Source organism: Pinus tabuliformis, chromosome X (genome assembly GCF_031772625.1).
Source record: "Pinus tabuliformis cultivar Carrire ecotype Pingquan chromosome X, CPIR1, whole genome shotgun sequence".
Taxonomy (NCBI): Eukaryota; Viridiplantae; Streptophyta; class Pinopsida; order Pinales; family Pinaceae; genus Pinus; species Pinus tabuliformis.
This window is the reverse complement of record NC_142308.1, coordinates 996,031,210-996,051,273: the sequence shown is the minus strand read 5'-3', so window position 1 is coordinate 996,051,273 and position 20,064 is coordinate 996,031,210. Positions and strand designations below refer to the sequence as shown.

At 39.9% G+C, this 20,064-nt stretch overlaps 1 protein-coding gene across 1 annotated transcript in view; it reads left to right on the top strand.

Annotated features, from left to right (window-relative positions):
* Positions 1-20,064, top strand: part of LOC149143080 (condensin complex subunit 2-like) — a 215,645-nt gene that overhangs the window by 55,863 nt on the left and 139,718 nt on the right. Inside the window, exons 3-11 of the mRNA XM_089448169.1 lie at positions 10,371-10,494; positions 11,207-11,280; positions 11,364-11,427; positions 11,576-11,779; positions 11,881-12,179; positions 12,300-12,450; positions 12,553-12,806; positions 12,976-13,006; positions 13,138-13,289. Coding sequence (XP_089304295.1) covers positions 10,371-10,494; positions 11,207-11,280; positions 11,364-11,427; positions 11,576-11,779; positions 11,881-12,179; positions 12,300-12,450; positions 12,553-12,806; positions 12,976-13,006; positions 13,138-13,289 — 1,353 coding nt within the window. The remainder of the gene's footprint in view (positions 1-10,370; positions 10,495-11,206; positions 11,281-11,363; positions 11,428-11,575; positions 11,780-11,880; positions 12,180-12,299; positions 12,451-12,552; positions 12,807-12,975; positions 13,007-13,137; positions 13,290-20,064) is intronic.

Sequence of the window (20,064 nt, the reverse complement as noted above, 5' to 3'; positions counted from 1 at the left end):
CATAGAGAGAGAGTACGTTTACAACAGAAGTCAAAACTTTGACTTTTCTAGACAAGAGCATAAATCATCTCGAAGAAGATGATACATGAGATCAGTTGAAGACATGCTGCTTCAACTAATTCTCCAAGGTGACTCCTTCACCTATTGTTGTGCTGCATTTCGTCATCATGCTGCACCTCACCGCGTTGCACCATGCTGCACCCATCATCACTATGCTGCATCTCATCACGCTTCATTAATCATGGCTGTACCCATCACTGTACTGCATTATGTGCCATTGCTGCACCATGTTGCCGTCCTGGCCTATGTGTTGGTTGCACCTTGCTTGCTTGTTGTCCCTAGCATGCTTGTTGTTGCATGCTAGTTGTCCCTTGCATGCTAGTTGTAACATTGCATGCTTGGTGTATTTGCTGCTAAGTACCATACAATTGTCGCAATGTTAGTTAGCTGTCCCTTGCATGCTGCTCTCCTTCGGAGGCAGATGCTCCGGCTGTTTCGGCAGTTCCTGATAGTTCTGGGAGTTTCGGCTGTTCTCGGCAGTTCCAGTGGTTCCGGTTGTTCCTGGTAGTTTTGGTTTTTCCGGCAGTTCCGGCTTTTCCGACATTTCTGGCTTTTCTGGCTTTTCCGCCAGTTCCACCTTTTCCAGCATTTCCGGCTCTGGCAGTTCTGGCTTTTTCGGCTTTTCCGTCTTTTCCCATATTTCCAGCTTTTCTGGTAGTTCCGGCTTTTTCGACTTTTCCGGCAGTTTTTGCTTTTTCGGCAGTTCCGGCTTTTCCGACGCTTTCGACTTTCTGCCCTCTAGATCAGGGCAACGTTATTCCTTAGGATCTCTCCTCCTACTAAAACCCAAAGACAAGTAGAGAGAGGAAGAGATCCCAAGTGTGTTGAAATGACTTGAAGGCCACCTCTATTTATACTAAAACGTTGAGCACATGTGGGGTTTATTTGGTTGCTGGCCGACCTTGAAGAATTGTCTTATAATGCAAATAAATTCATAACTCCATGAATACTTATCAGAATCAGATGATCTTTAGATCAATCCTACACCTCTCGATGAGAGGGATCCAAGAAAAATAAGATAACCCACATGGAGTTTGGCCCTAATTGCCAATTTTAACACTCCCTCTCAACTAGGGAGAAGTCCATCCGTTGATCCATATGTCCGACTATACTATCTCTGCCATCAGTGCCCTGCACTGCTCTGATCTGCTGAGCTTTGCTTTGCTTTGATCCGCTGAGCTCTGCTCTGCTCTGCTTTTCTCTGCTCTACTGAACCATGAAGAAGAAGAATTGATCGAGAATGTCTCATACCATTTTCTACTGACCCGAAGTCAGTTTCATCTGAAGAGAGTGTGTCACATCACTCTTACTGACCCGAAGTCAGTTTTATTGATCCCAGATCAATATCACAAGAGAGTGTCTCAAACCACTCATACTGATCCTAGATCAATGTCACAAGAGAGTGTCTCAAACCACTCATACTGATCCCAGATCAGTTTCATTGATCCCAGATTAATGGAGGTCATCCTAGCGTAGGGAGTACGGTAGATACAACGATGCATCCATCGATAGTACTACTATGGTCCCTATCCTCATTGATCAGATGAGAGGTACTTGCCATGAGTCCCAGATTGCATGAGTAGGATGCCTTGATAGGAGAACTAATCATCCTGTCCCACAGGAGAACGAATCATCCTGTCAGTGGATGCCACGGAGAACTAATCATCCTGTTCCACAGTTGCCATGGAGAACAAATGATCCTGGCCCACAGGAGAACTAATCATCCTGTTCCATAGTCGCCACGGAGAACCAATCATCCTGGCTCACAGGAGAACTAATCATCTTGTTCCACAGTTGCCACGGGAGAACTAATCATCTCGGCCCACAAAAGAACTAATCATCCTGTTCATAGCGCGCACCACCAGGGGAGGGTGAGTCGCCCTGTGGTCGTATGTTGCTTCAGTGAGTACCCCAAGCGCCCCAGAGCTCCCAGAGCTCAATGCATGCAACATGCAGGACCCTTATAAGAAGGTCTCTCAACGACTCCAAGTCGTTCGGAAAAGTCACAGATTTGACCTTTCCCCGGGGCTTTGACAAAATGTCTGCGACTTGTACATCAGTCCCAATGCGATGGAGCCTCCTCGCTCATCGACTTACCATATCGCAGATAAGGCAGTATTTGATGTCTATCTGCTGGAGTAATCATCGAATACGGGATTCCTCAATAATCAAATCCCCCCTCTGGTTGTCATAGAGAATCACAGTGGTATTCATCATGTGTACAAACAACGCACTTAAGAGATTCTGCAACCATGCAGCTTCACATGAGATCATACTCATAGCTATGTATTCAGTCTCGGCATTGCTTATAGCAACCGACTTCTACTTCTTGCTCATCCATGATATCGAAGCAGAATCCAAAGAGAACCAACACTGAGAAGTGCTCTAGTGATCCTCCACACGGCCTGCCCAGTCAACATTCGAATAATCATGTAGTTTCATATTTACAGCAGTGTATCTCAATCCATGAGAGATTGTGCCCCAGAGATATCTCAGAAGATTCTTGGCACCAACCTAGTGAGGCTCAACCCAGTATGAGCTCACCATGCTAACTGCAAAACATATGTATAGACGGATGTTCACAAGAACATCAATGCGAATGAGTTTATGAAACTCAGAGGCATTTCCCAAATTTGGTCCGACATCACTACCATATAACTTCTGAAAGTTAAGATCCTCGAAGTAGTCATAGGCTTGCAGTTTATCATTCCACATCCGGAATCCAACTCCCTCTTACTTCTGCAAATGAGAGGGTCTGCGCCTGTCATAAATAGGTCGTCCTCATAAGGTGCTGGTATGAGAGGTCTATCATCCACAACCTTCGGGTAATGGTTTGGATTGGTTTGACTCCTAGTGAATCTCAGCTTCATCAGACAGCTATCAATCCTCTCATACTATGCTCGGGGTGTTTTGCTTCAAGCCATAGAGGGCTTTCTTCCACCTGTATACATGAGTTTCCCGATCATGAATCTCAAACTCCTCGTGTTGTTCCAAACCTGTGGACCTGCTGCATGAGGGGAATGGTCCCCTTATAAGATTTTTCTTCGGTACATCTCAGACATGTACTTTCATGCTATACTTGAATTCAGACATCCCTATCACCATTTGACTCACATCAGGTAGGGCCCCATAGGTAGACCTGCGGTGTTATAGATGCGATATGTCAATTGACATGATCCCTATGGACCATCCTACAACTTGATACAAATTGCCAACCCTGAACCCATGAGAAAAGGCATCTTTGAAAATTATATTTTTTTTAACACGTACCTTTCCATCGATGAATGCCACCCTGAAACCTTTGACTTCCATTTCCGAGATGGACACCAGGTTCTTCTTGCGATTAGGTACATAAAAGAGATTTTGGAGTTCCTTGCTTTCTCTGAAGAGTCGGCCATTTCCTTGATGACTTGCATTACGTGTCATTCCTCTGATCATTGAAGATGTCCCTGGAATGATTGTTATCATCATCAAGTGATGTGTCCCTGCCATTTGGACACTCCTTCGCATAATGGCTGAACTTATTGTGACCAAGGCATCTGCCTTTCCTTCCACCCTTAGATCCAGAATTTCATTGAAGTGATCTTAAGGCCATCAGAAGCTTCCGTTGCGCCATTCTGATAATATTCTCTACTTCGACTTCAGCCTCGGTGAATTTGAAGATGGATGAGGAGTCCATTGATCCTTTTGTCCTTTCCCAACTGTCTTCGGTGATTGTTCTTTCACTCTTGCTTGGGCATTGTCTTCACCTCAGCTCTGATACCATGTTAATTTTAGGTATGTTCTATGCTTAGAGCAATTTATTTCAATTTTCACAGTTAGCTCCATATCTTTTCCAGATTAGCAATCACATCAGCATTAAAGTAAACTGCAGATAGAACATAAACATAAATCGCAGAAGACAAGCCAAGACAAGAGGACACAAGATGTGGTGCTAGCGAGGGACAAACCCCAATGTGGAGAAACACTTGATCAATTCTTCTTATATGTTCTTCAATAGTTCAGTAGAGAGAGAGAGAGATAGTACGTTTACAACAGAAGTCAACACTAAGTAGGCTAGGGTTCCACACATAATCATTAACATACCCTTATGTTAGGGTTTTTCACAAACAACCTTTCTAGGGTTCCACAAGAGTAATCAAAGATATGAGGAGGGTAGATTTATCTAACGATGAATCACCCAATCAAGAATCTTTAAGATTCAAGAAGCTAGACACAATGATGTTAGTAATAGTTTATCAAGAATGAATATGGAGATAGCAAAAACTTGTAATTCAAAGCATACCTCTTGTTTCTTAGCAAACCTTGTAATTCCAATGATTTGTCTTGTGAGGCTTTCTTCCTTGAGTCTTCAGTAAGTTTTTCCTAAACAAGAAAAATATGAGTAGAAATGTGATTAGTATTTAATGCAAACAAAACTGAATAGGTAAGGAAGACTAAGAATGAAAATGGTAATAAGATACTTATCTTTGGAGGTTGGTGAGGGCTCCCTCCAACCTTGAGGGATACCTATAACCTTAAGAACAAATAAAAATGTTTTTCCAAACTATGTTAAACCTACAAATACCTAAAATAAAAAATAGAATAACTAAGGCTTAAATCAAAGGACTTAGTAGTGTAAGTCCCTTATATCCAGTTCTTTGGGCTTATTCTTCTTCAATAACATTGGCTTGGTCTGTGCTTCTTTTCTTGTTCTTCGAATTGTTAGGACAGTCACTTCTACAGTGAACCATTTTGTGGCATTGGTAGCATTCTATCTTGGACATATCGACTTTCTTTCTTGGCCCTCTTGACTTCTTGGAGTATCCTTTCTTGTGAGAAGCAGAGTATGCATTTGGAACCTTTTCTTCTTCGTTATTGGATAGTAATGAGATTCTCATTTCTTCTTGGGTGCAAGCATTCCATAACTGCTTGAAGGTACGAGCTTCTTTCCATCTGTTGAGCCTTGAAACAAAAGAACTCCAAGTAGGTGGTAATCCCAATATTGCAGTGATTACTAGCTCATTTTCCGGTACAATTTCTACTATGGCTTGAAGTTCATCTCTAATTCTAGATATCCTCACAAAGAAGGAAGCCATAATATCTTATTTTGCCATCTTTGTAGTCCTTAACTCATTCTTCAAACTTGCTACTTCACCAATGTTCTTGATAGTGAATAATTTTGACAATGCTTCATACATTTCTTGAGCATGGTCTATATTGGAAATGTATGGGACAAGATTGTCCTTTATGCTTTCTACCATCAATGTCATGGCCAATATTTCCAACTCTCTATACTTCACCTTGTCTGCATCACTCGATTCTTCGGTAGGTCTCTTCACCTTTCCTTTGACCAAATCCAAGACTTTGTTCTTTTCAAGAATGAGGTCAATTCTCTTCTTGCAAGACTTGTAGTTTCATGCTCCTTCCAATTTGTTCTCTCTTTATTGTGTTAGACATTGTCCTTGAATATAGTGAGCTTCATCTCTTGTAAGAGCTCCTTATATGATCCTTTGATCAATCCATTAGATTCCTTCTAGTAGATACTCAAAATTGCCTTTTCCTCCTTCACCTTAGCTTTGATACCATGTTAGAAAATTAGAAATGCAGAAAGATTTTCTTATATAGATAATTACTATTGATTCATTTATCTTTTTGTTCTTCTTGTGTCTTTTAGATGAATTACCAAAACAATGAGACAAGGACAATAGATGTAGGCGGACAAGTAGGGACAAACCCCTATCTAGGGGAAAACCTAGTCAACAATTATGCGTTCAATAGTTTCTCAAGATAATCCAAGATTCTAGACCCAGAAAAAGACATTCTCCACACAAAGTCAACCCTCAATCCTTCTTATAGATGACACCCCTTCAAAAGCGTCTTCGACCTAGCAGCATTAACAAGAACTTCGACCCAGTAGCAGTAGCAGTAGTAGCTTTGACTAGACTAGAAAAAACTTTGTTCTCCCTTGATACACCTCAGAAGTGCGTGAGAGTTGTCCCAAAATTTCGATCTTAAGGTCTTCTTTCTTCCTCGAGAAACTCACACTCCTTTCTAGCTCTTCTTCTAACCCTTTACCAACTTCGTACTTTCCAGCTTCCAGTTTCAGATATCGAACTATGAGTGAGAGAGTGAGATGCTCCAACTGAATTCGAACTACCTTTTATATATAGCCTTCCAAGGAGGTCGAATTACTTGTCTTGAGGCCGACTTGGTGTGGAGGAGACTAAATTCATTTTGACTAAAAAATATTTTTTTTTACATGATTCGAAAGCTGAAGTAGCGTCTCTTTTAATGTACAATGACTCTAATGACTCAGAAGAAATCCTAAAAGTCCTCAATGGGGACTATGACCTAAAACAAGATGACCCAAGCGTGAAACCCATGCTTTAGTAAGTAATGATAATAATAATAAAAATATTTTCTTCATTCCTTTGATAAGTATGTGTCATTGTGACTCAAATACATTTATAAAGACCGAACCTAGTTACAAATTTCAACAGACCATACTCCCACATTGGATTCAATGGATTTGGCATTTTGATTGTTGGAATGTGTAGAGTTTGTAGACTCTAGAGTCTAGAGCACTGATTCAATTTGTAAACCTACGTGTCAAAAAAATGAGGGGAACTTGGAATTACAAATTCTGAAATTGAATACAAATCCACAAAATTAAAAAAACATGAAAAATCTCCAATAAAAATACCCTAGCTACATAAGTATTAACTCCTCAATTCAAAGAAGAAAAAATAGGTATATCTAATGAACATTGCATACCCTATCTAGATCTTGAAAAACAAAGAAAAGGAAGGAGAAGTTTTTTTTACATATCTAGAAATGTGGAAATGGTATATTGGAGTAGATATCCACTCCATAAATACTCTGCTAATGGCAAAGAAAACTACGGAATTCCCTTTATTTGTTGGTTATAGTTAGGTCACAAGGTTGCTATACCTTTCAGAGCTTAATCTGAGCAAGTGAAAAACTTGTCGAAATTTCTAAGTCTAACTCATTAGAAAATCTTCTAGCACTATCTGGTTTATTTCACCTACTTGTTTAATTTCTTAAAAAGTTATTTAACCATATAAACATTGAAAATAAACACAAATGCAGTCTCAACCATCTATAGATCATCAACTGAAAGAAATAGACAAACACTCAAGGGACACCGTTATTTTTGGACAATCGTCCCCAGAAAAACCCAACTTGGGAAAATCGGTGTAGCAGTTCTGAGGGTTTTATTATTAAGCAACATTCTTGACTACAACTAGGGTGCCAAACTGGCTCACCCAATGGAGATCTCTATCTGGCAGTAATACCTCTTTTGGGAAGGAGATATTCGGCAACTCTACTCCACGAAAATCTCTCCAATGCTTCTCTGAGGCTTTGCGTCAGCCCTCCTGGCCTCTACGTCACTCTGAAGCCCCCTGCGTCAGCCTTGAGCTGCTCTACGCTGGCTCTCTGGCCTTCTACGTCACCCACGCAGGCCTTGCTAGCCTCTGCGTAGTCACTCTGGCCCTTTGCGTGGCTCCTGCTGGCTCTGCGTAGCCTCCTCTACCTCTGCGCTGGTCCTTCGACACTATCTCTGCCTCTCTACTATGCACTCACTGCCCCTCACTGCAACTCAGATCACTTGTTTGAATTTTCTCAGCAAACCCCGCTCCAGAAAATCGAACTGACTGATCAACTTGGTTTATCTCCCACTGACCCTCAAGCCTCATCTTATGCTTTTTCTGTTGAGTCTTCAACGGTCGAGATTACATCTCTAATCAACTGCTAAGATTAGATTTGGCTTGATCCATGTCATTTAGAACCTTCTAACCCAGTTTTATATTAATACCCATTAATATTTTTATTTTCCCAAGTTTAGACTTAGGAACCCATTAAAAATATTAATTATTTTAATATCTCCCTCACTGTGTAGAATTTCCCCAAACCATTTCTGGGTCTCGGAGATTTCATGTGCTTTAGGCTCTCCACCAATTTTCATGGCTAGAGCACATCCGATGCTACCCCAAATAAAAAAAACTGAAATGAGTAAAAGAAACGGGACCTGGACACTTTAAAACGAATTTCGGTGCAGCAGGGAAATTATTTCGATCGACTTGCGATAAATATATAAATTATAGCAGTTAATTAAATTATCATGATAATTTCAAATCCGGCAATTTATCGCAATAAAAACTGGTGATAATATCGGCAAGGTTGGTGTGGCTATAAAATTGCGATAATTCCGATATTATCACGATATGTGCAACACTGTCGGGATGTGCATTTCAGTTTGCATTAAAAATTTAAGTAAAGCGGTGGAAAGTTTCACTAATCTCCTGCCACAAACACGCCCAAAACAATTGAAATTATATATATCTCAACCCCTGCCCTCTTCTTGGAACTCTGCCACAAATGAATGGACATCCTCTGAACTTTCAATACACATCCAACTCTGAGGACCATAACCCTTGGGAACAATGTGCTCATGATAAGAGCTCTTCCCTTGATTGAAGGATGTCCATCGTTAAAGGCAGGGAAGCCCGAAATTCTGGTCAGAGAAGAAAGGGCTGGTGTTGAGGAGGCCATCAAACCCTCTTATTCGTGCATTCCTAGTTCACAAATATTGCTTTTTCCTATGCATCTGAGAGGGAATCTCTCTTCGCTCACAGCTTCAAATTAGGGAAGATCTATACAACATATAATTGATAATTGCAGTATGAAAATTCTCCTCCAAGGGCTTGTTGATTCCCTTGGGTTGCCAACAGGAAATCATCAACAATCCTATAATCATATGGCTAAATAATAAAGGTAAACGGTCAACATTGAGTTGTCAACAAATATTGCAGTCACCTTTGCTATAGAACCATTCACTGACATTGTGGAGTGCAACATGGTGTTAATAGATTGCTGTGATCTTCTCCCCAGCTGACCATACCATGATGATTGACATGCAATATATGATAGCTTTCACAACACTTTAGTCTACTAGAAGATGGCAAGAAGCACTATTTAAAACTTTGGGTGCAAGTCCACTCGTTTCGGCAGAAGAGTAATGAATTTAGCCAACATAAATTGACTAGTTTCCCTTTGTATAAGCTAACAAAGGGTAGAAGCAACATGTCTGAAGATTGAGGAAAAACTGCAAAAGAGCCCTGACAACTGTGGCACCCACAAAAGCAATGATTGTGGAAATTTTTTCCTCCAAATTCTCAATCCAGTTTGTGATGAGGAAACTCCGAATTTAAATAGACTTAAGCGGAATGGTGAAGTCATCAAAATTTTTGTAACCGTACTTTGAGGATTAGTGCCTTTTACAAAAGGCAGAGGCCCACACTCTTACAGCTAAACAAAAGATGGAAAAAAAAGGATGATCAGACACTAGTTAATTGTGCTATCCCTACAGTCCTGTAGTGCGTCCGTACACTGTAAAGAGTGTACATGCACTCACTCACATCTAGCAGGTTCCTATCAGAGTTTTACAGATTAGTTATGTGCAAAAATAGAGAAATACTGGAGAGGCATTACGACAGTCTGAAGAGGTAATATTGCAAAATTACAGTGCTAATACTGAGGAGGTATTAGCACTTTAATATGTGTTAGAGAAATATATGTTACAGTGCTCTGGTTCCCCTTAGCTAGGGTATTTTGCTTCTTAAAGGGATAATCAGATTTTCACAAAAAGAATTTTGATTTTACAGTCTATGTGACTTAGAGAACGTAACTCACATCTGCCTGTTACTGCTTCTAAATGACGTAACTTGAGTTCACTTGTCTATTTACACAGGATAATTTTGTTAGTTACAACTCACAGTTAATTGTGGTCTAATACTTGTCAGTGACAGTGTTTATTTGATAGTTTTCCCGGTTGACTGTTGATTGGTCAATTTTCGTTTTGGTTGTGATTATTTTTCCCTTTGGTGTTCACCCAGGACAGATAAATTGTGCTGTGTTTTTGCTGTGGATTATTGGTCAATTTTGTTCTTTCAGATTTGGTATCTTGAATGTTTGCATAATTTCCTGTAGTCTGTCAGGTGGTTGATTGCCTGTTTCAGTTAGCTACACTATCAGGATGCTGGATATTGTTGTAAGCTTATGTTCCTACTTGTTTACAGAGCACTAAGTCCAAAGTGAGGGAATGCTAAGATCTAACTAAAGTATATACTGAGGAGTATTTCTCAATTCAACTCCATCTGCATGATAGTATATTTTAATTTGAAACACAAGTGAGCCTTTGTGCTTGAATATTTGTTGATTTTGTGTGAACTAAGCTGCCAGTTGATATGAACCTGTTCCAACTGAAGTTGTGATCAAACTGATTTTTTAAATAATTGATCTGACAGGCCAGCTGTACACTGGAAGCAGGTGTAAAGATTTACTCATATAGGGTTGATTCTGTTCATTCGGAGGCATATAAAGTCCTTGGAGGGCTTAATCGGACAAGAAACAGTGACAAAGACTCAAATGGTGTGTGTCCAAATATTTTTCTTTTTTTTTCTATTTTCTGCTTTTGGGTAAAAGACACTTTCTTTTATTCCATACTTGAATTGCTTTTCTCTTTTCTGCTAACTCTGGATTGAAAGGGAAAACATATGAAATTTGTTCATAATTTGTCCTTGCTCTTATATCCACAAAGAGCTTGGGAATGCAAAGGGAAAATATATGAAAAGTGTCCAAAATTCGTGTTCATGTACGCACATATAGCTCGGGAATGTAAAGTATTCATGAAAGATAAACAGGAGTGACAGTTTGCAAATGTGTATTAGTATATAACAGTTCATATCTGTGGAGGTAAATTACAATGTTGAATGAAATGAGAATTATTTGATCCTCGATGAGATTTTTGCCATTGGAAACTTTTGAATTCTCAGCAAAGTGTGAAATTGTTGTTTATTTAAGAATGTTGTCATTTCCAAGGCAAAAATTATCCTCATGTTTTTTTGTTTCTTCTGTTAAGTTTCCCCATGTAGCAAGAACTGTATTAGTCTCTTTGTCCTTTAATGACTGGAGCCATTTTATATATTCTGATGGCATCGATATTTTGTATGGCACTGACAGAGTAATCTGAGTTTATACAGTTTTGAAGTTGAATGTACTGAACTATCAATTATGGATGGATTATGTGATCAGTTTGACACTGTTTCCCTTTGCATGCTTTTGTGGAACAATGTCTTCACAGGTTGTGGTGAAGAAGGAGACAGCAGAGGGGTGGAGGAAGATGAGGTGGAAGCCAGGAAAGAGCACCAGAAGAAGGTTGGTCCTTGGAATGTATCTGCATAGAATTTACATTTTTTTGTCATGGGAAAGCCTTCCTGATATTGCCCTGAATTTTGCAGAGCTCAGCTTCCTCTGTTACATTGGAACCTTCGTTTGATGCACTTAATGTAAAGAAGTTTGATGGTATAGCATGATTTTCCTTCCTCGGGATCACCTTGTCCTTGTATTTTCAGTATAATTTAATGCTTTTTCTTTAAATTTGGCAGCACAGTTGGAAACGTCTTTGTAACTCTTCTTAATACTTATCTCAGGTTTACTTTCAATCTTGCAGTTGCCTTCACAGTAGACCCTTTGTATCATCAGACTTCAGCACAATTTGACGAGGGAGGAGCTAAGGGCCTTCTCCTTAATACCCTTAGTGTATATGATGATTGCCGGATTGTTTTTGACTCTTGGGATGTGCCGGGAAAGAGTATGAAGTCAATACCGATACAAAACACAGACTTATCCATGATTGATATTTCTTTTGTAAAAGGTACTAATAAACTGTCTTTGTCCGATGAATAATACTTGAATTTTATCTTTGTTTATTTTTCAACGTTGGAATTGAACTAAAAATGATTTTCTGTCTTCCAGATTCCATTGAACACACTATGACTGGAATGCAAACTGCAACAGACATTTCACCAACACTTAAGGGAATCCTTATGTTATTGGATGATCCCTATCGTGCTGCTGCTGAAGCTGATTCTGGCAAGCAAAATGCAGACATAGAATTTGATTCCTGTGTCAATAATCAAGAAAGCGGTGATGATGCAGGCCCAGAGTTTTGTGGTGATGATGTTACTCATGAAAGCTTTAATGATGATCTGGCTGGTGCGAACCCCGATTCAGCTTCTTGGGGTTTAAGTGCTCCAGAGATGCATGACCATGAGGTCTAGCCATTTTTTTATATTGCAGCAGTTTGACCCTAATCTTTGGATTTTAGGTTGATGAATAAAACACTCTTACAGATAGTCCTACATACTAAGTCAATTTCACATTCTATCATTCAGGAAATATTCTGTGAAGGTGGAGCAGAGGATGCAGTTGATGATGATATATCAAGTGAGCAGACAGTTGACTTTTTAGTATTGGGGTTGGGTTTGCCATCCAATTCAAATGCTTGGGCTGGTCCAGAGCACTGGAAATTTCGTAGGTTGAAAGGTGGGGAACTGTTCTTGATTCCAGTGTTATGCACAGTGTATATTTCCTCTTTTTCTACATTAAACATCATCTGATAGCTTATGCAGTGTATATACTTTGCAGATGTACAACAAAGTTCAGATGCTTCCAGTGATATGTTGTCAAGAGAAAAGAAGATCAAAAAAGCAAAACGAAAGCCATTTCAATTTGATTTTATAAACTCAACAGCAATTGACAGTGCTGCTTTTGCTTTGCCTAAAAATCAACGGTCCTTATTATTGCCCCATAGTAATGCACCCAACACAACCATTCTTCCAGAAGACTGTCATTATCAACCAGAGGAGCTTGTGAGGTTGTTTGTACTGCCTTCAGTGCTGGTACTCTCCACATCTGTCTTGATACTCTTGTTCTTTGGCTTATATTAGAGAGATCAAGAAACCTGGCATATGCCCCCACAGCAAGATTGGCTTCCTGAGCTGCACATTTTCTTTCATATTTTACCTCCTAAACAATCATTTTATAATGATTTGTTTCTTTTATTTGCAGTGTATCCGGAAGAAAGAAAGAAAAGTTTCTGGTACACTCAATTGTTTAAATTGGTTTCTGAGGCTGTCCATGTATTGGATTATTGATTCATACATTTTATGTTTTTTCAGAACTTCAGAGCTATGAATAGTGTACTTAAGATTGATTAACATGTTTTTGTAGATGTTTCTATTGAAAGGGGCAACAATCAGGAGGCATCAGCCACATGGGATGGTGAAGATTGCCAGGATGGGTTTGTGGGTGAGTGGGATGATGGTGAAGACAGTGATGTTGTCGAACCAAATGATGGTGATCTGGTTGCTCAACCTCGAAAGGTATGATTTGCAAATTAGCATATATTTTTTCCTTCAGAATATGGATTTTGTTGGTGTATGTGCTTCCAATATCTGATTTTGGACGTATTATGTTGGAAAATGTGCTTTCAACTAACACATGTAAGATTAACTTTGTTAGCATTTGCAAATTTTACTCTTTTCCAAGATAATTTAGTCATTTTTAAAATTCAAAACAAAAGGAGGAGAAGAAAAGGTAGTTCTATCTCATAAGAGTTTTGTTTGGATTTTGGAATATTGTAAATTATAGTACGAAGTCTAATATGAAAATTTCATTGAATCTTAATTTGTTTTGCTTTTATACTAGGATTATTTGAATTCTACAGAATCTTCGTACAGGTGCTCTTTTGTTGAGTTTTATCATGGTAAGGTGCCTTGGGGCTTGTTACTACAAAATTTAGCACCTCAGTGCAAAGCTTTACTAGGCAATCTAGATTGAGAGCAACAATGAGAGAGTTATCACTATCAATACAACAACTACTCGCCTGGTTTTTATTTTTGGATACAATCCACACAAGGGAGGCTTCCCCAATAGATCCCAGGGATTAAGTAGCCCAAATGGCCATAGGCTAAATGTTTATTTTTTGTGTAGCATCAGGAGGTATTCCTGCATGCCAAAAAGGCGTCCCAAGTCGGCCAAGGAAAATTGTGATAATGAAAACTAAAAATATTATTGGGCTTCATGTAGGCCCCAACTGTGAAGTTTGGCCCTGTTACCTACCATTTTGTGGGTGATATCCCTAGTAGATTTTTTTTTCTCCAAAATGGTCCTCAGTCGATAGCCAACAACCCCTTGCAACCACCAACTAGCTCGTTGTGCCACTTCTCCGCCACCTGGGCCAACCATGTGGTCCCTCACCAATCTACCATGATCGTATGTTTGAAGGTGGGCCTCCCAAACCTAAAGGTATGCCTTGTCATTTGGTAATTGAGTATTGTAGTTTGCTTATCATGGACACTTCTGGGCATGGATTAATGGGGGGATTCAGCAGAAAGGCTGGGCTAGCTTTGTGCTCTTGTCCCCTAGACCCCCTTTTGGATGTTAACGTTGGATTATAGTCTCGTGGGATCTCTTTTATTGACCCTTCGGATTTAGGGATGGTACTTCATTGGAAACCTTGAGTTTGGTTTCATGGTCCCGCTCCCTCATCCACATAAATTGCCCCGTTTCGACTCATTATAACCCCATTCATCATTTCTTCGAACTAGGTCCACATTCCCCCACTTGGTCCACATAGGGTTAACTTTCCCTTTCCCCTTCGCACCTTGGGTCAAGCTTGTAATGATGCCTTGGAGGTTGATGCAACTAAAAAGAAAAGCAAAAGCATAATTGGCTATATTCAACAGGAAAATGTGCCACAAAATGCAAAAGATGGCCAGGACAAACACATTTAGCATGTGGGCAGAAGTCAATAGATGAGCTCTACACCATCATCATGGCCACCACCCTGGTTCCTACAGGTCCTAGATGAGCCTCATTTATCATTTAGGAACCCATGATTGTCCCAACCCTTGGTGGGCAATGAACCATCCTGCCGTAAAAGGGGTATCCACTGCTATATATCACACATCATGCTCTTACCCCTTGAGCTCTGAGTAGTTAATTAAAGAAAAGTCATAAAAGGAAAAAGGCATATAAAGAAGGGTGGAAAAATCAAGGCCGGGGCACCTCATGTACCATGATTGCTCCCTCCTATACATTATATACCCAAGTGTGGGCTTCCCTTTTACTAGCTACCCTTGTACCCCAGCATGTGGCCCAGGGATCCCGAGATACCCAAATGCCATTAATCATAATCATGGGGGAAGCTTGCCTAGGTTTGATGATGACCCATCTTCAGTGGTTGACCAAATAGGATAGCTTTCTCCTCTTCATAAGCCCTTGATACAAGGTTTACTTGTTCATTAGTTAAAGCATTTAGAACAATGGTAATCATTTCTTTATCAAATATCATCTCTCCTAGATCTTGAAGTTGATTCCTTCTTAGAGATGCTTTTGTGATACATGTAGATATCCCATCATCCTTTGATGCTTTCAATTTGCATAGATCATATCTCAGTGATATGATTTTTCTTGTCGTGCTTTCAGAGAATAATTCTGCTAGCTTATCATATATCACTTTTGATGTGTCCAACTCTACTACATATGGGATAAGTGAATCCTTGATGGATTCTATAAAGATCGTTTGAGCCCTTAGATACTTTTTCATATATTTAGATTGTGCTTTCCCTTCTGATGGTTTGGAAACTTCGCCATTGACATGATCAATAACTTCATTTTCCTTGGGGACTAAATCTATCCTTGTTTCCCATACAAGGAAGTTCAATGACCCAACCAACTTGTTGATCTCCTTGCAAAATAAAGTCATTTTACTAAATTTAATTTATAGTAATAGAGATACTTTCCAAGTGAAGATGAACTCTTCAACTTGATCCCTTTGTTGATGATGATTGGTGACTTCTTGATGATGACTTGATGCTTCTTGGATGATCTTCTTCAAGGCTAAGGATTTCCTTTTGAGATGAAATCCTTTGCTTTAGAGAGAGGGAGATTGCCTTGATATCTTTGATGATGGCAATGCCCTTGATCTATCTACCCTTGGATGAGCCAAGTTCTTCCTTTCTTGAGTGGAAATTGTTGAGAATTCAATAGGGTAGTGAGTATGTTAATTCTCTTTTAACTTGATAACTGTTTGTGTTATCTTTTACCTTGTTAGCTTTGTTCCTTATTATTACAATGTGAGATACATCAAACAACTACCAAAACAATAAGAACAGTGACACAATATATAGGCTGCAAGCCAGGGCCAAAACCCCTCCTCTTGAGGGGAAAACCCTTAAATCTTTTTCTCTTCTTATAGATCCTTCAATTGACGAATACCATGACCTAATGACTTAGACAAATACCCTTGAAGATCAAGATCAACTCGGCCTCCTATTGCAAGAACTGAAATTCTGTCTCCTCAGCAACTGTTGCTGCTCCTCTTAGAGATTTCGATCTCCTTCGTATAGCCTCCTCCTCCCTTCGCTTGCCTTTCCTTGAGACTTGGGGCTAGTGATACACCCTAAGTGGCCTTCGCTTGACTTCCTTTCTCTCTTTCCTCTAAGATCGAACCAAAGATAGCTCCACCGCAAAAACCCTAGCTTTTACTTGCACATGAGAGAGAGAGAGAGACTTCACCCCAGCACTTTGACTTCTTTTCTTCTTATTCGTCCTTCTTCTTCAACTTCCTTTGCTTTCCTCTTCTTCACATAGAATCAGATGAGTGTGTTTAATGGAGGACGAGTTCCTCTCTATCTATAGGCTTCTTCAAGGGTAGACGTGGCTCTTCATGTAGGCCGACTTGACAACTTCTAGGTCGACTTGTTCTTGGAGGTCTTTCGACACTTTAAAGACAACAATTTTTTCTTTACAAGATAATGTGGCCATAGGGTCTTCAATATATGACAATGACTCTTAAACAGAGGACAAACCCTAGAAGCACTCAATGGGTGCTTGACCTATAAAATAAAAGAACTTGAGCTTGAAACCCATGCACCAATAATAATATTTCTTTTCATTTTATATTTACAAGAATACATTTCATACTTATGAAGACCGAACTAGTTACACATTTTTCAACACTCCCTCTTAACTAGGGAGGTATTCATAAGAGGTACATGGTCATTCTCAATCTGAAGAGATCTCATAAAAAGAGTCGGATTGGTAACCCATTTGTATAGCATCATATCAACCAACATTGTCACATAGCAAGGCCTTGACTAACAACTCTATCTCTCCACGAGATCCGAGCACAATGCTGGCGAGACCAATGATGTATAGACACCATAATCATTGTCTCTCAAGGTACATACTCCACCCAAGTGTTCACCGAGTATGATCTTCCATGGGACTATTCGTATCTTGGGTAGCCAACCCTCAAATAATATCGGTCCTCCACAAGTGCTCTTATTTAGGATGCCCTATATCATCCTCAAAGAGTATCAGATGCCAAATGATTACCCAATCCTCTATTCTGTCTTCCAATTGAAGACAAGAATAATGTGTCTATCTCTCCCTCTCAATTAGGGACGATACATCAACCAACCCAAGCTCGTCTCTCAAGTATACAAGCTTCTTGTTGGGAAGTGACTTTGTTAGTATGTCAGCTACCTGCTCATCAGTAGAGATATACTATAGCTGCAACACACCATTTTGCACTAGCTCTCGTATGTAGTCATACTTGTTGTTTATATGCTTTGTCATTCCATGAAACATTGGATCCCCAGACAAACGTAAACAACTGGTGCTATCACAAAGTATCACTGTAGGGTTCATCGGTCCTTCAAACAAGTCGGAGAATAGCTTCCTCAAGCATACTGCTTCTCTGCTTACTTCACAGGCTACAACATATTCAGCCTCAACACTACTCAAGGCAACGGTGTCTTGCTTTCTACTCATCCATAAGACCATGGGGGATCCTAAGCTGAAACATCCTCCCGTAGTGCTTCTTCCATCTTGCTCACTACCTCCCTAGTCAAAACCTGTATATCCAATCAGGTGGACATCAATCCTTCTATCATACTTCAAACAATAGTGGATGGTTCCTCGACAAATATCTCAGAATATGTTTTGCTGCTACCCAATGATCATGCTTCAGCTCCACTTGGAATTGACTGAGAACATTTACTGCAAAACATATGTTTGGTCGAGTATTCACCAAGTACATCAATGAGCCAATAAGTTGTCTATACTTGGAAGGATCCACAGGGCTAGATTCAAAACTCCTTAGTCTCTTCAAGTTTGTGATCATCGGAGTAGTCATAGGTTTGCAATCCATCATGTCAAACCTTTTCAACATCTTGATCACATATTTTCCTTGACCCAAATAGACTTCATCAGATCCTTGCCAGACTTCTAGTCCCAAATAGTAATGCATTAGCCCAAGATCCTTCATATCAAATTCTGCTGCTATTTGCTTCTTACATTCTTCAATTCGACCTTTTACACCTGTCAAGAGAAGATCATCTACATACAGAAGAATGATTACGGGTTCTCCATCTACAGCCTTGATATGAAGGTTCAGATCAGCATAACTTTTTGTGAAGCCTATTCTCTGTATGTATGCATCCATTCTAGCATACCAAGCCCTTGGTGCTTGCTTGAGGCCGTATAATGCTTTCTTCAATCTGTAAACATATGTCTTCCTATCTTTAACTTCGAATGCCAAGGGTTGTTCTATATAGACTTCTTCATCTATTGTGCCATTCAGAAACGCAGTGTTGACATCCATTTGGTGGATGTTCCATCCCATCGATGCTGCCAGAGAGACTAATGATGAAATCGTTGTATATCTTGCTGTTGGAGCAAATGTCTCTTCATAAGTGATATTCCTACTTAATGTTTCACCAAGTAAATATCAATTTTTGCTCAATTTTGGCGTATTACGTTATTTCACTTAGGAGAAGTGGACCTAGGGGACCCACATTCTACTTTTGGCATGAGAAGCACCCCAAAATTAGAGTTCGATGTAAAAATTGCGGCTTTGGTGGAGCGTGAGGGCCACCACAAGGTAATTTTGGCCCACATGGAGAGTAAGCTCTCATTGGAGTGAAATTGGTGAGGGGAATTTGATGTGGGCCCACATGGGCAACCTTGGAGGCAAATCAACAAAAGGAAGGAGGGCATCTCATTTTGGTCATCTTCTATCATTTTTAGACTTTGTCTTTTGACATAACACGCTTGAGCAGTGAGCCAAGTCTGCATGTGCTGTTCAACACACCGAGTGTTTCTGAGCGGAAATCCCAACCCTTGCTTCAATGGACTTTGAGTGCCAGCACAAGGATGGAGTTATACTTCATCTCAAATCATACCAACAACAGTGAGTCGAGTTATAGCCATAGGGAAAGCCACAACAACTCAGGAGATGCGCAGTCTTAGCTAGAGGCACTCCGGAAAGTTGAGGAGTGATGGGAGTTTGTGGGAGGAAACTTGGAGGGAAGTCATGGGGAGCCTTCTAACAGGGTTTGTAGACATTTTTGGAGCGTTTAGCAGCAAAATATTCAAGTGGGTCGATTTGCCTAGCAGAAGAGCCAGTCAAGCCCAAGAGGGTCAAATTTCTCGGGTCAAGCTTTGGCCAAACCCTTCGTGGGTTATACTGGGTTTCTTGATTATAGGCCAGGATTAATTTCCCAGATTTTTCTGAACATTGGAGAGGGCTCTAGCAGCAGATGATTTCAGGCAAAAACACATTTCTGGGCATCTACAACGCAACACTTGGGCCGAATTAGCAGCAGATTGGAGGAGGGTGATTCATTGATCATTTTGGGGTTTTGCTAGCTTGCCTAGAGCAAGCCAAGGTGCACTCATTCCAACACCTTGTTGTACACCTCTTTCTATTAATAAAATGTGTACATAGTGCAGTTTTGGATGCAAATTCGTGGTCTCATTGTTTGTTTTGGTTTCATGGCGTTTTTGTCTATTTTGCTTTGTGTTAATTTTAGGTATGTTCTATGCTTAGAGCAATTTATTTCAATTTTCACAGTTAGCTCAATATCTTTTCCAGATTAGCAATCACATCAACATTAAAGTAAATCACAGATAGAACATAAACATAGATCGCAAAAGACAAGCCAAGACAAGAGGACACAAGATGTGGCGCTAACCAGGGACAAACCCCAATGTGGGGAAACCCTTGATCAATTCTTCTTATATGTTTTTCAATAGTTCAATGAAGAGAGAGAGAGATAGTACATGTACAACAAAACACTTTGACTT